Raw genomic sequence first — 15,968 nt, 5'->3', positions numbered from 1 at the left:
CACACATTAGATAGCTCGTCGCCGGCAGGCCTGCCTCTTTCCTTTTCTCTCCTCATGTTAGAATTTTGTCAGATAATCTACCAATATACTCATATTGCTCGGGACCGTCACAAGGAGTTGGGGTCTAGCTGACCAGTCTTCAATCAGGGCAAGTTGGTGAAAGGATGGATGGTGTTTAGATATTTGACGGGAGCAGTCTGTAAAGATCCAGGGCTCCTGAATTAGCACTGCATGACAGTTGTTTTTGAAAGCCAGTTGAAGCATGGTTTCATGCGCTTCCCCATTACAGCTGACATTGAGTTGGAGGATCTGTAGATGAGATAGCCTATCTAACATGAATGAGGCTGTTCTCTTGCCAGTGAGCAGCCCAAGTTTCTGGGGGACTCATTTGTAGCAGTCTGGTCTTGGAGCATATGTTGGCATGCACCTGTTTTTCTGACTGCAATGAGTTGTGATTTGGATAGTTGCTGGATGACTCCCTGTTGTATGGTAGGTCTGGTGGGGCAGTTTGAATGGTCTGCTGGGAGAGGTCCGCAGCAGTTGGTACAGCATGGGTCTGGGGTTTCATTCTCATTGGGAGAGGGATGGGTCTCTTCAGTGTGGTCTCTCTTGCTGCAGATGCGGCATCTGGGAGTGTGGGTGCAGGTCTGGGGGTTATGGTAGTCCCAGCACTGTGTGCACTGCTCTATACAAGTTTGAAAGGGCTTCTGTTTAATCTATACATTCTTGCCAAAGAGGTGGAACCACCTAGGGACTATCTGGGCCTGGGTCTCTGGGACAGCCATGATGAGGGTGCCTGAAAGCGGGTTCTTGCTTGATCAGTAGAACTTCAGAGGGGAGAGGCCTGTCTGGAGCTTGAACTCTTCCAGGGCCATATGTTCAGTTATGGGCATTTGGGCCCTGTCATAGCTAGTATACTCTTGTGGGGCATTTGGAAGGGTGAATATGGCCCAGTTCTGTTCAACTTCAGCCTTGGCTCCTTGTAGGAGGACCTCCAGCGCCTCCTTGCGTTCCATGAGAAGCTGGAAACTCAGGCCATCTTTAGGCCAGATTGCCAGGCCCGAGGGCACCTGTTGGACCTCTTTCACAGCTGCAGAACAGGTCTTGTCCAAATGCTTCCTCAGTTTATCCATAGTAGTGAAAGGGCTAGCTTGGCGGGCTGGGTGGTCTTTGGGAAGGCAGAGGAAGATGCGAGGAGGCTTCTCTGGTAGTGGTGACTTGTATGGGGCCTTGGGTTGTTTGGGTTGTGTCTTGGTGGCATTGGGTGAGGTTTTTGTAGCTCCAGCATAGCTATTGTTTGTGGGTGGAGAGGGTCAGTGTCTCTCTTCCTCTTTGGTGGGGTTACTTGTTGCCAGGTTCCTGCTGAAGTTGAGGACCAGGGTCCTGATATCCTTGCCCAAGGAGGCAGCTCCTTGTAGGCTCTTCCCTTCCCAGTCAGCGACTTTCTGGCTAATCATATTGACAAGCCCCAAGACTTCATCTCCTGTAGTCTTTAGCTGTGCTGTGCGTGAAGCCACTGCCGCTGCGATGTGGCTTTGGAGTTCCAAGCCTAAATGGCTTTGGGGAGCTTCGTAGGAGGGGGATGCAGGGGGCGTATCCCGGTCGGGCTGCCAGTTCTTGAGCGTAGGGGGGGGCCTGTATATCCTTTCCCGGTGTCTCTGGTCTCGGTCGTTTGGGCGGTCGCTTCGGGGTGGTGGGCTCACGGGGGGAAGCGGTCGGAGTCTCGTGGGCGCCCGGGGCTTCCCCCATATTGACGTCGGATATAGAATTGGTGGTAGCAGTGTCTGAGATCGGTGGCTGGCTGGGAAATCGCGAGCAGATGGTCGCGATTTTGGCGCTGTGATGTGTGTTTATAGACTTGATGTCGCTTTTGAGGGCTATTATATCACGTGTAAAGCACGTGACTACAGGACAAGCACTTTCATCCGTCTCGAATAATGGGCGAGAACGCTCCTTTGCAGCATCTCCGACCATGCAATTCCAAACTTTGAATGGTAAGAAGAACTATCCTTTGTCATAGGTTTTTGTGGGCCATCATTTTCTCACCGGAACAGGGGGGTGAACGGATTTTTTTAGGAGATAGTTTCTTCTGCCTAAGGCACTGAGCCTCATTTTTCAGACGAGCTTGATACGGCTATAGACATCAAGTCATAAGGCTACAAACCAGGAGCCCTGATAATGGAGACCGAAGAGATTTTTGCTGTGCATTCAATGCTTCATTTGATTTATCATCGCAACAAAAACCAGCACGGGAAAACAAAATGGTGGAAGTGGCTATCCATCCTCAAACGTATAACTCTGAACTTGGCGAGATCCCTCGACCAGAAACTTTTACTGCCATATGGCGGAGCTGATTCCCCTATTGAATCGCACAAGCGGTATCTGGCAATACATGTTGTGCCCAGATGTTATCTGTAAGTGGAGAATCACGCCGCGTAGGCTGTCCTAACAATGAACATGTGCTAATTCTTCTCACAGGGCATTCTCAACTGTGGTAGCCGATGGGCAATTCTCAACACTTGGAACAGTGTTGCTGGCTACACTTGCCCGTCTTACCAAGGTCACGGGGATTGACCGTGACTTGAAGCATTTGTCCCAAGCAGAGAGAAAAGAAAGCAGGATCTCTCGCCCCAACACTAAGGCTCCTCCCAAGAAAGAGGATGTGGGAGAGCTTGTTCATCGAGCCGAAGATATACCGAGGCGGGCCAAAACCTCAGAAGCCCGTAATTCACCTGCGCCAGTTACTCGTCCTCACGACACCGTCAAGAAAGCTCGGACGGTGGAAACCGAGGAGCCCAAGAAAAAGAAACGGAAGAAGAACGCTATTGACGACCTTTTTGCCGGCGTATTATAGACATACGAAGAATATACATAATTCCACCCCTAATGTTTGTAATGTGGTATCCAAGACTTGCCACAACGACTGGACTGGAAGACCAGGATTTTGATTCTATTAGATAATTCATTAACGCGCCAGGAGATCTATCTCCCCTAATACGTTAATAACAATATGATTGAGTGTAGCCCACGCCATCGTATATAGAAACTTTGGTGAGAATACTGTCCAGATGAAGAGATGAGTCCTCAACGCTGCGCATGCAGCCATCACAGACAGTAACGCTGTTGTGGCATGAAATGTCAAAAGCGAGACATGGCCCTGTTTTTCTGACCAAGTTCGGCTCGTACGGAGAAGACGAGTCGCTGAAACCCACCATATCGGGCCTGCCCAGTTACCCACGAACGTCAATAGTCCCACGAGTATGACACTATAACTGTCAATCCCGTTATATGCGCTGGAAAGGTCGACCGAGGAAATGGCATTCGAGCCACCGAACGCAAAGAAGGTCATGTACTGCGAAAGTATGGACGTAATGCTGGCTTCGATTCCAGCAATCTCCATCGAAGCGAGGATGTAGAATTGTATTCTGAATATTAAGAAGAGCGGAACGTTTGTCGCTCTCGATTGCGTGATCAAGAAAAGCGTGAGTGCCTCATGGAACATGGCATTTGACGCTGATAATCTCGGTTAGTGGATTGCCAGAGAAACAGACTTTATGACTTGCCTTTATGTTTATCGGAAACTCGTAATGTGCCACTCCTAGTGACCATCGCATATAGCACCATCAAGGCAGCTCCACAGAAAACAATCCTCGCCTGTAGCACCAGCGATACATGGCCAACTGTCTTTGCCAAGGGGCCCAGGAAAGATTCACTGAGGAGTTCAGGAGAGTCGGATGCCACAAACGTAAGTTTGAATATAAATGCAGCCAACGTCGCAAAAAGGCTAACCAGGCGCCATACCAATGAGGAAGGCGAGCTGACAAGTAGATTCTTGCAGGTGTTGGCGTATGTTAGAATAACCAGGAACCAGAGGGTGTCCTGGTGGGAAGAGAAAAAAGTCCGGGCAATGTCCGGCTCAGCGGCAAACTTCTGTCCCGTTTGATTCCATCGTCTTAGAATTCGATAGGTGATTCCGAGCCCGATTGTTCCTGCTGCAGAAAATAAAGGTAGCAATCGGCGGCCTCTGAGCTTATGATCAGAGGTGACGTGTTTACCCTGATGTCCGTTGGACTTGATGTGTAGGTAAAATATCCATCCAGTGAAGATCCAGTACCAAAACTGTTGCTCTTCCTCCACATAGCTACTAGCAAACATCATAGCGCCATAACCGAGGATGCTGAACAATAGAAATGATCCTGGATGATGGGATCTCGCTAGCAATCTGTATGTCGCAGGGAAAGAAAGCAGAACAGCAACGCCTGCGACAGAAATCCCTAGATAGAGCCTTTGGACATCGTAATTTCCGGCGGTGCTGCTCATCACATTTTGGGAGATCCTCAAAAAGCGCAAAAGAGCTGCCTGAATAGAAGCGGGCGCGTCGTCCGTATGGGGTTCTTGTAGCAGTTCGTAGATTTGGGACCAAGCGCATTGCGCTTCTTCCATATCCGTAGAAAGTCCGGATTCGCAAGTACACCGTATTGCACTAGGCTCGAAAGTGTAACTTGGAAAAGCCGCCTTTATTGTCCTCAGTAATTGCTTCGCATTTTCCATCAGAATATGGACTCTTTCGGAGCCTAGTTTCCAATTAGAGATGCCAAAAAGAAAGAAGGATAGAAAGGATGCCATACCATGATCCCACATTACCAGTAGTTCCGGGATAAAAACCCCCAAGCTATTCAATGGAATAGGCAACCCAAGGAGTCCAGCCAAAGTCGGTGTAATGTCCGTCTGCTCGACGGTACGATAGTATTGCAGTTCGTTAGTCGCTTCCACGGGGCTCTCTTTCTGAATCCCCCTAGCTTTGAATTTTGGAGACACGAAAAGCAAGGCTGCTGAAGTTTCACCAGCGGATGAACCACCATGGTTACCAGCGTCATTCATGCCGTGATCCCCGCACAGAACGAAAAGCGTTGACTGGAGATGCTCTTCCTGCTCCATGGCCGAATATACCTGGGAGACGATGGAATCCATCTCCTGTTGCTTTGACATCATGTATGGACTCGAGAAACGTCAGCACGTGCTACTTTGTTTGGGAGATAATTAATACCCTACCTTTTCGGACCTGCCTTATGTCCAATATGATCCAGTCCTAGGTAATGCATAATGAGCGCGGACCAGTCACTATGTTGAAGCTCTTCGGGAATATTGCGTGTCACATTGTTGTCAACTTCAGTGAAATCCTATGTAATGAATTATCAGCCTCTTTCGGCCCATACACAGGTGCTTGAAGTACAACTTACCGACACAAAGAAACTTGTGGTCCCATCGGCCCTATCAAACATCCCAGGAAAGAGCTTGAGCCAGGTATCATCGCCATACATAACGAGTCTATCATCTCGTGCTTTTAGCTGAGCGAGCCACGTGTCTTGGTAGGCGAGAGTAGAGGATGTATCGGACTCGGCGATGTTCAGGATTACGTCTAGGAACGACGGAACCGATCCTGTCGTTATAGCTTTCAATCGAGGCATTGTGACCGTTGGAGAGCTCGCATGAGCGGTAAACGGGAGCGCGGCACCAGATCGAATCAAGCTGTAGGAATAAGGGCCAGAAGTATTAGACAGAATGATGTGATGATCCTAGGATTGTTGCTGACCTTTGGGCAAAGGCAAATCCCGAATTACTAGAGAAGGCAAAATCGCTATCATTGCTTTTAGCTGTAGGTGTACTGAACCCTATTAAAAAACAATCGTACCTGCGCAATGCATCCACCACCATGAAGATGACTTTATTAAATATTGCGGGTGGCCTACTACCGCCATTGGCCTCCTCAAACGTCGCTAACCCTGGAAGCAATGGTTTGTACGGAAAGAACCCCGATGAAAAGACCAGAATGGCTACTGGAATAAGTAAATTGGCAAGCCATATTGCCCAGTTGCATGGGAGAACAGCCATCCTTCGGAACGAATCGAGTCTACCAGGGGGGTATCAGGCGCATAGAACCAACCCCAAGCTGCGGCGCTTCAATTGGAACGAGTGAAAGGTGTCATCAAGGATATAAAATAGGATAGCAGCAACACAAAACGAAAAAAGAATCTGTTGTGCACTGAGTACACGATGTTGAAGAACCCCCCATGATGGGCGAGACCAAGTCCATTGCGGAAACCACACCGCCTGCCGTTTATGAAAAAATGTATACGGAGTATCTCACTGCTAATGCTAATATCTGATCGCTTTTACCACTTAAATCATATTTCTAGTAATCGAGAGTTCATATAAACAAACAATGTTATCCGATAACTCGTTGAAATGGATGATATGACAAGACATGGTGGTTTCTTTTGGTATCATGACATGCAAAGAAAAACAAGACCAACTCCAAACACCACAATCATGATATTATGATTCCAATCTCCAATCACTTTTCTAGCGCGTAGAGACTCGTTTTACTTTCTCCTCGTGGCCTTCGCCTTGGTTGCACTCGACCGGAAAACAATGGAGTTCTTTTCGCGTTTTTGAATGCGCCCCGATTTATTAGAGCGGCGTTTGGTGGATGCGCCGGTTTTTCTGTCAATATCCATATCTTTTCATGAAGTTAGCATCAATTCTAGATATACGCCTGAGAACGAGACTGAAAAGTAGGTTTTTTTTTTTTTTTTTAAAAAAAAAAGGGGGTCATAACAACCTTCACTTGCTTCGGGCTTTTCGGCGTCTGCTGGTTTATCTGTGACATGAACATGAGCATACAAAACAAGGACAGCTGTGGGCGACTGTCTTACCCGTCTCAATAGCATCTTCCTTGTCCATCTTCTCATCTTGCGGAGGCTTTGGCTGGGAGGCGAGGTCCTGCAGCTTTGCAGCAAGTCTTGCTGTCCGCGCATCAGAGACAGGCCCGAAGACTGTTGCTCGAAGCTTTGCATGGTTGCGCTTCATAACGCTTGCGCGAGCACTCTTGGCCATTTTTATTTATTTTTTATTTTTCTTCTTGACTGGCAAAAAAAAAAAAAAAAAAAAAAACAATGATATGGAAATAAAAAAGAAAAATCAATGAAGAGAAAACGTTGACCGAGACTGAGGCGTTGATACCTTTTTTGCCCTTTCTTTTTCTTTTTTTTTTTTTTTTACACTCTCCGTTGCTTTATGTCATCAATGGCCATTGTCGGAGAACATGCTCCTCAACCTCCGAGATCATTGCCGCCGCAGCTCAGTCGCATTCATTCTCTCGACCGCAATCATGTCAACCTCGCTGATTATCACCATTCAAATGGAACAATTATAGTTTCTTCAACTTGCTAGCTTCCAATTACGGAGAATACGCTAGAGGAATACCTCGGAAAGGGCGAAAAGAGAGAAAGAACAGGAGGGATTGAGATGTCTCTCCCCGAAGACACCAAAAGTGTGCTTTTCTTAAATTCATATGCTTCTTGACGACGCTTGGTGTTTTTTTTCGATCGCACCCGCTCTGTTGACCTGACAATGGCCTCCACCGGTCAATTTCCCGACCTCCAAAGCGTTATCGCTTTGGTCAAAACACTGACAAATGCACAGCTCAAAGACATTTTGAGGAGTGAAGCGCTTGCTGTCTCTGGAGTAAAAGCGTCGCTCCAGCTTCGTATAATTGACTGTTTGTAGCAGCACCTCCCTTTGTCTTTTTGCGATCCTTAGAAATGAAGCAAATGCTAACCATTTCCCCTCCAACATAAAAAGTCATTGAAAGGCTCGCCCATACCGACCAAACAGCTCGTTACGATGCGTTGAGAAAATTTATTTATACCACAGCAAATCGCGTAATGCCTGCCGTCTCTTCGACACCGTCATACTCTCAATACCAGCCGCCTGCGGTTTCGCAATCTATCTCAACACAACCTAGATCATCTCCTCTGAGTATACCAATACCGTCACTCGGATTTACGTCGGGTACATTCTCAAGTTGTCTCCCCCAACTCTGTGTCGGTGACCATCGCTTATACAATCCTAGGTCGGTTAAGTTTCAAGGACAGTCCGTTTTACACAATATTGGAACCTCTTACCTCAACAGTGGAGTGTAAAGGTGAGTCCTACCATTGCTGTACAGGTTGTCGTGGCATCACAGATCTAACATCACCAAGTACGGGAACAAACGAGAGACAGTATAGAACTAAAAGTCGTCCTGAATTCTACCGTAGCCTCTAGGCTACAGACAGATTCGAATTGTCGGGTTATGGTGTACTGTGCTGCTGACACTGGTCTCAACCAGTATACCAAGTCCGATGTTGCCTTTCCCCATCAAGTCGAGCTGAAAGCCAATCTCGACGAGGTGAAAGCTAACCTGAGAGGTCTCAAGAATAAGCCCGGCACGACCAGACCAGCGGATATAACAAGTCATATTCGCAAAAAGCCGGGTTACCAGAACAATATTGTGATGACATACGCCCTCACGCAAAAGGTATGAGCCGATGAATATGAATATGTACAAATCAAAGGTTTTCTTTTCTTTTTGCTGACAGGCCGAGCAGAAGTTCTTTGTTGTCGTCAACCTTGTCCAGCGGCACCCTGTTGATGACTTGGTGGCGGAGTTGAAGGCGAGGAAAACAATTTCGAGGGAACAGGTGATGCGAGAGAGTAAGGATGACCTAAAACCCTTACCCACTCTCTTTCTCTCTTTTCTAACAGTCGTCAGTGAGGAGTAGAGCGGATGATTCGGAGATTGTTGCCACTTCAAGTGTCATGTCATTGAAATGTCCTCTGTCTACGCTTCGGATTGACGTTCCTTGTCGTTCAGTGGTGTGCACGCATAACCAGTGCTTCGATGCTTCCTCGTTTTTGCAACTGCAAGAACAAGCACCGACCTGGACATGTCCCGTGTGTTCCAAATCTACTAGTTTTGAGTCTCTGCAAGTTGACCAGTAAGTTATCTTCCATGTGTTCGATGCTACATTACTGACAGGGCAGGTATGTCGATGACATCCTCCATTCAACGTCTACAGATGTAGAACAAGTTGTCATCGAGCCCGATGGAACATGGACTACTCCCAAAAGCGAGGACACTACAAGAGCCAACGGTGCTCCCCATCCCACGTCAGACGATGACGACTTAATAGAAGTCAATGAATCTGGGTTCACGCCCGTCAAACAGGAGCCCGTTTCAACAACATTATCCTTGCAACAAACGCCAATACAATCAAGAGAGCCGTCCTCGGCACCTTCCGCTGCCCGTCCTTCAACCAATAAAAGACCCGCGGCGCAAGTTATTGATCTCACTGCAAGTGACGATGAAGAAGATCTTCCTGTGCGGCCGGCAAAACGCCCTGCGCTAAATGCGCCCAGCCACTCATTCCCAGCACTGCCTTCCTTTAGCAACGGCTATACAAATGGACAAGACTTCCCCCTTTCGAGCCAGACCAATTATTCAGATACCCCAAGCCAGCTTGGCGGCTACGATAGATGATTGCTTGCATATTTGGAACGGTGTCACGGAGTACTGGATTTTCGGGTTTTGATAATCGCATGTGGTTTACCTGGTGTTCTCTTGTGGTTTTGTTAGGCAAAGATAATATGGGAGATGTAAAGCATCAGTGAAGCCATCTGCTCTCATATTCTACTTTATCCACTCCGTCATTCATTGCTTCTCTTTAGTCAATGGTATCCTATGAAATAGGGTTACATTGCGACTTGTTTGCATTTGACGTTGAAATGCTGCGATATTCAGCAGCTCAGTGACTAGAACTAGCGCTTCTTAATTTTAAACAATCTCTTTTTCCTTTCAAATTCTGCTAAAGAGTCTTTGAATAAATTGGACTGGACATAATACAAACATAACTGTAGAAGACTAGATGTATGTAATCGGCGGGACGTCGTCGAAGGCAGATCGCGGATCGCGGAGAAGCTACGGCGACGGCCATTGACATCCATCAGTTACCTTTCTCCCCCCAAGAGCTAAACAAACTACAGACCTTACCAACCAGCGAACCGGAAATACGTGACCGTGAAAACACACTAAAATCTTCCCCTCTCATCTTCAATCAATCCGTTCCTATCCCCGACACGTCCAGCAACACCAGCATAACCACCGTCCGCCGCGATGTCATTCGACGCCCCCAGTTCCCCTTTCGGTCCCTCCGACCCCCAAGCCCACCTTCTCAGCGCCTCATGTCTCGATCTACTCCTGATAGAGCTGGTACCTATGGCGGAGAGGCTGGCGAAAGAGCTCTCCACGAATGACGGCAAGCAACCGGATGACGAGGAGGTTAGAGAAACGACATTCTTTCGCCTTGAGTCGCTTGGGTATAGAGTTGGACAGGGTCTTGCAGAACGGTAGGTGTGAACGGAGGCCATACATTGGTTATATTGCGTCTGCTTGTGCGCATAGGGGAATTGGTCACCTGTGCCCGAATACGTTATGTGTACATATCATGGCTAACATATGGGATCTTGGATTATTCTACGAGTAGATTCTCCCGCGACCGTCCTCGTTTTGCCGATAACCTCGACGTAATCAAATTCCTATGCAAAGATCTCTGGACAATTCTATTCCGGAAGCAAGTCGATAATCTCAAGACAAACCATCGGGTACGTCAACGTGGACTTCTGGACCCGCGTGATAAGGGGACTTCGCTGTGTGATTACGAGAGCTAATGCGCTTTCATGCAGGGTGTCTATGTTCTAACTGATCAATCTTTTCGTCCATTTGCGAGAATGAGCATGGCTGCTCGGACGGAGGCTGTAGCTATGGCACAAGCGGTAGGGACCGTCTATTTAGTCCTCACTCTCGTTCAGGAAGCTAACAATGCACCGGTATAGTACTTGTACTTCCCATGCGGCGTTATTCGAGGAGCTCTCGCAAACATGGGAATCAGCACTTCGGTACAAGCAGAGACTTCGGAGCTGCCGGCGGCGACATTTCAAATAAAGACCATCCAGTCCAAGCCGTGAAAGCAGATGCACGATGGAGCTCGCCTGCAACAATCCCCGGGAGTTACAACAAAGGCCTACATCGCACTGCTGCAGGACAGCTATACCAGGCCAGGTGCTCGGGGAACCCCGTACGATTCAATAACCAACTGTCTACTTTTACATGAGTTGGAAAAGGACAGATAAAACTATTTCATTTCATTTCTGCATAGCGTGCGTTACCGGAATGACCGTCGGCCATATTAATTTCACCGTCTAATACATATCATGCGTTTAAAGCCTATCTTTCCGTGATATCAATGATTAGTGAGGCTCTTTCCACGTCCGCCGATGAATGGGATCCGGCGGTAATAAGTGATATACCGACTGTAAAGCGGGGATAAACGGGGGTAGGCATTTACTTTGGTGGGGGGTTCTTGATGAAGTCGATGCCCTTTTCGATGTTGCCCTTGAGGCCCTTGGTGCAAGCCTCGAGGAGCTTCTTCTCCTGGTCAGTGACACCGTTGAGCACGTTGGTGACCTTTTCGGCACCATTGGCCTGTATATAGTGTTAGCTAGACTTGTCTATGTTTCGCTACACGCGGATGGACATTGCTTACCCCGAGAGTCACAAGAGTAGAGAAGAATTCGACACCAGTTGCCTTGGCGATCTCGTCACCACCAGCAATGCCGGGCAGGTAAACGAAAGTCGGCTCGACGATACCAGCCTCACCTCTGAGAGCCTTGATAACAGCCTCGGCGAATCTAATGGGATGGTCAGTTCTGATGATCACTGTTTTCTGGTGAAAAAGTTGAGTTCGAACCTGTAGCCAGCATAAGCCATAGACAGGGTAGCGGAACCAGCGCCATCCTTGGCCTGGACAACCTCGTCACCACCAAATTGGACACCTGCAAATCACGTCAACAGATCTGAAATCGAGCAGTTTGAAGAAAAAGACTGTATGTTGGGACTTACGGTTGATAAGAGCGTCATACTTGTCAGCGGGGATGTTCAGGGAGGGGGAAGCCTTGCTGAAGAGGGGGACAATGGTCTCGCCAGAGTGACCACCGACAACAGGGATCTGGGCCTTGGAGGGGTCCTTCTGGCCAGAGTATTCTTGGACGAAGGTCTCAGCGCGGACAACGTCGAGGGTGGTCACACCGAAGAGGCGCTTAGGGTCAAAGACGCCAGCGGCTTTGAGCACCTCAGCGGCAATAGGGACGGTCGAGTTGACGGGGTTGGAGATGATCAGGACGAAGGCCTTGGGGGAGAACTCGGCAATGCCCTTGACGAGGTCGCGGACAATGCTGGCGTTGACCTTGAACAGGTCATCACGGGTCATACCAGGCTTGCCTAAAATCGAAGAGTCAATCAAAAGACCACGAGCCAGCAATTAAAAAAAGTACTAACGGGGAATGCCAGCAGGGATGACAACAACATCAGTGCCAGTAAGAGCGTTCTTCAAGCCGTCATCCTTGGGCAAGTATCCGGAGATTTTCTGTCACGCATGTTAGCACAGACGAAGCTGAGCAGACACCGGGAGAACACCAGATATTATCACGTACAGCGACGGAGGAGATGTGAGAGAGATCGGCAGTGACACCGGGGGTGTTGACGACATCGTAGAGAGCAAGCTCGTCAACGAGAGGGCATGCCTTCAGGAGGAGAGACAAGGGCTATAGGACGAGGAATGATGATTAGTTTCTCGACAGAACAGATAGAGACGAGGGAATCGAACCTGGCCAATGCCACCCGAGGCACCAAGAACAGCTGTCCGGAACGAGAGTCAGTAAAGAGCGTTGTTATATCTAGGATAAAGGGATGGAATTGATGCTAACCAGCTTTAACCATGATGGATGATGATTAGACAGATGGGGGAATTAAGATGGGAAATCTGTCTTTGATGATGGATAACGAAGAAGAGGTAAGTCAGTGATGAAAAGGAAGGAGGACAGCTGGGACAGGACTATAAGAAGGGAAAGCTGCCGGGCGGAGAGAAGGAGGGGTTCATCCCACCACGCGGGGAAAGCAAAGAGCGTCACGGTGAATCAAACGGGCAGTGACTTGTAGCCAAGTACTCACCAGACACAGTCTAAAAAGAAGCAATTTCTAGGTAAGGAAAAGAATCTACAGAGGATGATTACACGATGGTACAGAGGGTATTTATATCCCAAATCCCTCCAAGAGACGGGGGAGGAAATCGGACTGGGCAGATCACATGTGGAGAGGGTGGGAAAGCTCTGTCTTCTCCGGCTATCGATAATAGTAGACAGGTACCCTTATGGACGCTTCCCCCCCAACGAACAACCAATTGTAACACGCTGAATTCCCGGCAATTTTCGCGCTGTCGTGCCCTCGAGACTAATTGAAGTCATCCCCGACTATCAAAGCCGAATCCATCCATCACTGACCTAGTCTCTCTGTCGGGAAAAGGCGGGAGAACCGCAAGACCGACGGCAAAGAAACGGGCAGTTCTGACTATGGAACCAGTAGAAGTATCTCCCTTCGGCCCGACGAACGGCCTGCGAATTCGATAAAGAGACGGCAGTCTACATGCGTAGATGTCAACCAGGCTGATTATTTTCCCGAGGTAAGTTGAGAGCAAAATAAAAGCGCTTATGACGATATTCCCTCTCCATAGTGCCTTACTCCGGATATCCATATCCATATGGTGCTTTCTTCTGAGCTATTTTTTTTATGATTTTTCTCTTGTTTTTGTTCGATCCTGGTGGGAAAGAACCCGGTAGCATTACTGCTAAATTACATGGACGCCTTTGCCCTGGCCCAGCATGGCGCTGTCATGATTCTTTCGAAAAACACGCCCATCCTTTTATATGACCCTTCCGTCTCCGGACAACTCAATAGACCATTCGTTCTTTAAATTTACTCCGACTTCTCAGCGGCGGCCTTCTTGGCCTGAGCACCACGGGGCTTCCTGGCGGTAGTCTCCTTCTTGGACTTCTGCGCGCGGCGGATGGCGCTGACACGGGCAATAGCGTCCTCACGGATGTCAGCACGGTAGCCGTTCTTAGCGGTGGCGTCGGCAACACCCTTGTAGATCCTGATCTCCAGTAAGCCCTGTCTGACACGTCGCGGTCCTCACTCGTTCCAGCACAGTGGTCTGAATCTCCCCAATGAAAATAGGTAGTCTCTGCTTACTTGCGGGTGGAGGTCTTGGGGCCGTAGTTCACGTTAACGAAGGTCTTAGCGGGCTGCTGGGGGGCGCCGGTCTTCTTGGTGGTGACGGCAACACCGCCGTTCTCGGTAGCCTGAACACCAATGGCCTGAAAGATTGGAAAACCAAATCATCAATACTCCGTCCAAATGATGTTCAAAGATAGCGGGTGAGCCGTTGGGTTTCGAGAATTACCTTGCTGTTGGCGTAACCAGCGTACTATATTGAAAAGCCAAGATCAGCCATCCATCACCCAGACAAATGCGACCACAGACTAACAGTCTTCCTGACTGGTCGCCTGTACATTTCCTCCTTCATACCTTGTAAGAGTGCTGGTTCTGCAAGTTCAGAGGGTCACGGGAGAGCTGGGGTCTATCAGCGCCACGGCCCTTGACAAGGAAGGAGTTGCTGTTGCCTATTCAAAGCAAGGAAATCGGAATTAGCCAGCGCTCAGTAACTTAAAATGTACCCGGCGAAAAAGCAGCGTGTGTAGTGGATTGTCGTTTTGTGGAAATCGATCAAATTGGTATTTTTGGACCTTATAAAATTCGCCGGGTGTTGAGGGTTTGCGTAGAGATGGGACATACGGGTGAGCAACCAGACGAGGTCGTTGGAGACGTTGGTGACGGCGGCCATTGTGGGGGTCTTTGATTTGAGCTGGTAAGGGGGTATAGAGAGTGAACAGGTCGAAGTCGTCGCAAATCTGATATACCGGAATTGGTCGTAATTGTTGTGTGCCAACGCCAAGAATTGCGGTTCGAGAGGCCGCAGAACTCGCTAAGCAGGCCGTTTAGGGAATAGACCGGCGGGTATTATTGCCTTATTTATCAGGCCATAAAAAGGCAGCCGTGCAGGCAGCCTGATATCATGTCTTGCGCAGCCTCTCATTGACATATCAGTACGTACCACTTCACTAGTCTGAATACGCCTCATGCATCTGGCCAGGGCAGACTCCTGCCAGTCCAGCGATTTATTATTGCCCAACTCCTGTCTCTGAGAACGTGTTCTCCAGCAGAAAATAACCATCCCAAACATTCCTTCTCTCTCTTCTACTACTTTGCGCCGCCGACTTCCGCTCTAACCGGAAAGTGGGATAAGAACAAGAGGAACTGGTATTCCATCGTCGTTCGTTCGATCCAGTCTTTGAAACACAAACAAGTCCAGTTCGCCATGGCTTATTTCCTTTATTTTCTTTCTTTTTGCGTTATCATCTGTGGTACAGGTATGATCTTCTCTAAAGCATGCGGGTTCTCCAAACTAGTGCTAATCAGACCATGTCATTTTAGCGCTTTACCTCACTCGGTCTCGATGGCTACCGCTACTCCCAGTCCCCGATTACATCTATCAGCGTCTTCCCCCTAGCTTCACCGGCGATCTAGAAGCCGGTCTCTCATCGTCACAGTTCGACATCACAGCTAATGTTGCAGACGGCGACCTGAGAGCGGGACTGGACGAGACCGGAAAGCTCGAAGTCAAGAGGATCATGAAAAGCCAGAAAGTTGACTTCGATGAAGCTCGTCGGTTATATACCCAGCAGCGATTCGCCAAACACAACATCGGTCCTGACGGCCGGCCCAGGGACCCGAAGTTCGTTTCGTTTTCATAATCATTCTCTCTTTGGTGCAACTATAGTTGCCCTGTAGTCTTTCATTTCTTTTAGCTTGCGCACTCGCTTCTTCCTTTCCTTTCTTTTCTTTTGACAACCATTACTCTGCCATTACACGCATTCGCTCTCCTGTATCTTTGAGGTTGAATGAAATATCCCAAGCTTCAGGTTATCCGATTCAAACTAGTATTATTGTCCATTACGCGAAAGGGTATTTACTACTTAGATCAGCTTATCCAAATTCCCATATGAAAGACCCGTTGCGATATGCATTATTCAACGAATTATAACTAGCAAAGCTGTTGCTCGCTAGACAAGCGGAGTGACTGGTTTCGGGTATTGGTGTATGCGGCAGCAATAAACTTAGGTCTCTTCGGATC

General features: G+C 48.4%; 10 protein-coding genes across 10 annotated transcripts; 4 read left to right on the top strand and 6 right to left on the bottom strand.

Moving 5' to 3' along the window:
• Nucleotides 1–725: 725 nt before the first annotated feature.
• On the bottom strand, nucleotides 726–1,628 carry ASPGLDRAFT_50008 (uncharacterized protein). The gene has a single exon (XM_022547218.1). It carries the CDS (start codon nucleotides 1,131–1,133, stop codon nucleotides 819–821), a length of 315 nt encoding a protein of 104 aa, XP_022398703.1. The 5' UTR covers nucleotides 1,134–1,628; the 3' UTR covers nucleotides 726–818.
• Nucleotides 1,334–1,635, bottom strand: ASPGLDRAFT_50007 (uncharacterized protein; the record flags this gene model as incomplete). The annotated part of the gene is made up of 2 exons (XM_022547217.1): nucleotides 1,334–1,412; nucleotides 1,477–1,635. A coding segment is annotated over one exon (159 nt), but the record flags the coding sequence as incomplete, so codon positions are not given.
• A 338-nt stretch (nucleotides 1,636–1,973) lies between these two features.
• ASPGLDRAFT_154554 (uncharacterized protein) lies at nucleotides 1,974–3,217 on the top strand. Its single transcript, XM_022542350.1, has 3 exons — nucleotides 1,974–1,994; nucleotides 2,055–2,414; nucleotides 2,479–3,217. The coding sequence occupies exons 2-3, from the start codon at nucleotides 2,179–2,181 to the stop codon at nucleotides 2,852–2,854; spliced, it is 612 nt and encodes a 203-aa protein (XP_022398701.1). The 5' UTR covers nucleotides 1,974–1,994; nucleotides 2,055–2,178; the 3' UTR covers nucleotides 2,855–3,217.
• On the bottom strand, nucleotides 2,966–6,040 carry las21 (mannose-ethanolamine phosphotransferase LAS21; the record flags this gene model as incomplete). Its single annotated transcript, XM_022542870.1, has 7 exons — nucleotides 5,693–6,040; nucleotides 5,594–5,638; nucleotides 5,241–5,529; nucleotides 5,053–5,180; nucleotides 4,629–4,999; nucleotides 3,560–4,574; nucleotides 2,966–3,521 (listed from the first exon to the last, which is right to left on the bottom strand). Exons 1-7 carry the CDS (start codon nucleotides 5,890–5,892, stop codon nucleotides 2,966–2,968), a joined length of 2,604 nt encoding a protein of 867 aa, XP_022398700.1. The 5' UTR covers nucleotides 5,893–6,040.
• Nucleotides 6,041–6,166: 126 nt separating this feature from the next.
• ASPGLDRAFT_50002 (DUF2423 domain-containing protein) lies at nucleotides 6,167–6,954 on the bottom strand. Its single transcript, XM_022547216.1, has 3 exons — nucleotides 6,717–6,954; nucleotides 6,623–6,661; nucleotides 6,167–6,520 (listed from the first exon to the last, which is right to left on the bottom strand). The coding sequence occupies exons 1-3, from the start codon at nucleotides 6,895–6,897 to the stop codon at nucleotides 6,384–6,386; spliced, it is 357 nt and encodes a 118-aa protein (XP_022398699.1). The 5' UTR covers nucleotides 6,898–6,954; the 3' UTR covers nucleotides 6,167–6,383.
• A 459-nt stretch (nucleotides 6,955–7,413) lies between these two features.
• On the top strand, nucleotides 7,414–9,364 carry ASPGLDRAFT_131462 (uncharacterized protein; the record flags this gene model as incomplete). The annotated part of the gene is made up of 7 exons (XM_022541046.1): nucleotides 7,414–7,561; nucleotides 7,645–7,854; nucleotides 7,916–7,987; nucleotides 8,046–8,362; nucleotides 8,433–8,538; nucleotides 8,597–8,822; nucleotides 8,869–9,364. 7 exons carry the CDS (start codon nucleotides 7,414–7,416, stop codon nucleotides 9,362–9,364), a joined length of 1,575 nt encoding a protein of 524 aa, XP_022398698.1.
• A 398-nt stretch (nucleotides 9,365–9,762) lies between these two features.
• Nucleotides 9,763–11,216, top strand: ASPGLDRAFT_49998 (trafficking protein particle complex subunit). Its single transcript, XM_022547215.1, has 5 exons — nucleotides 9,763–10,230; nucleotides 10,368–10,485; nucleotides 10,567–10,656; nucleotides 10,717–11,040; nucleotides 11,107–11,216. The coding sequence occupies exons 1-4, from the start codon at nucleotides 9,998–10,000 to the stop codon at nucleotides 10,846–10,848; spliced, it is 573 nt and encodes a 190-aa protein (XP_022398697.1). The 5' UTR covers nucleotides 9,763–9,997; the 3' UTR covers nucleotides 10,849–11,040; nucleotides 11,107–11,216.
• Nucleotides 11,217–11,224: 8 nt separating this feature from the next.
• ASPGLDRAFT_68419 (malate dehydrogenase) lies at nucleotides 11,225–12,658 on the bottom strand (the record flags this gene model as incomplete). Its single annotated transcript, XM_022549255.1, has 8 exons — nucleotides 11,225–11,365; nucleotides 11,427–11,571; nucleotides 11,631–11,715; nucleotides 11,783–12,160; nucleotides 12,218–12,305; nucleotides 12,373–12,483; nucleotides 12,546–12,577; nucleotides 12,646–12,658. 8 exons carry the CDS (start codon nucleotides 12,656–12,658, stop codon nucleotides 11,225–11,227), a joined length of 993 nt encoding a protein of 330 aa, XP_022398696.1.
• A 1,032-nt stretch (nucleotides 12,659–13,690) lies between these two features.
• Nucleotides 13,691–14,618, bottom strand: ASPGLDRAFT_37806 (60S ribosomal protein L28; the record flags this gene model as incomplete). Its single annotated transcript, XM_022544869.1, has 5 exons — nucleotides 13,691–13,868; nucleotides 13,967–14,091; nucleotides 14,178–14,201; nucleotides 14,303–14,397; nucleotides 14,570–14,618. 5 exons carry the CDS (start codon nucleotides 14,616–14,618, stop codon nucleotides 13,691–13,693), a joined length of 471 nt encoding a protein of 156 aa, XP_022398695.1.
• Nucleotides 14,619–15,152: 534 nt separating this feature from the next.
• On the top strand, nucleotides 15,153–15,588 carry ASPGLDRAFT_176391 (DUF2015 domain-containing protein; the record flags this gene model as incomplete). Its single annotated transcript, XM_022542869.1, has 2 exons — nucleotides 15,153–15,204; nucleotides 15,269–15,588. 2 exons carry the CDS (start codon nucleotides 15,153–15,155, stop codon nucleotides 15,586–15,588), a joined length of 372 nt encoding a protein of 123 aa, XP_022398694.1.
• Between the last annotated feature and the right edge of the window lie 380 nt (nucleotides 15,589–15,968).

Source organism: Aspergillus glaucus (genome assembly GCF_001890805.1).
Source record: "Aspergillus glaucus CBS 516.65 unplaced genomic scaffold ASPGLscaffold_17, whole genome shotgun sequence".
In the NCBI taxonomy this organism is placed as follows: domain Eukaryota; kingdom Fungi; phylum Ascomycota; class Eurotiomycetes; order Eurotiales; family Aspergillaceae; genus Aspergillus; species Aspergillus glaucus.
The sequence above is the reverse complement of the archived record's forward strand: the minus strand, read 5'-3'. Positions and strand labels throughout refer to the sequence as shown.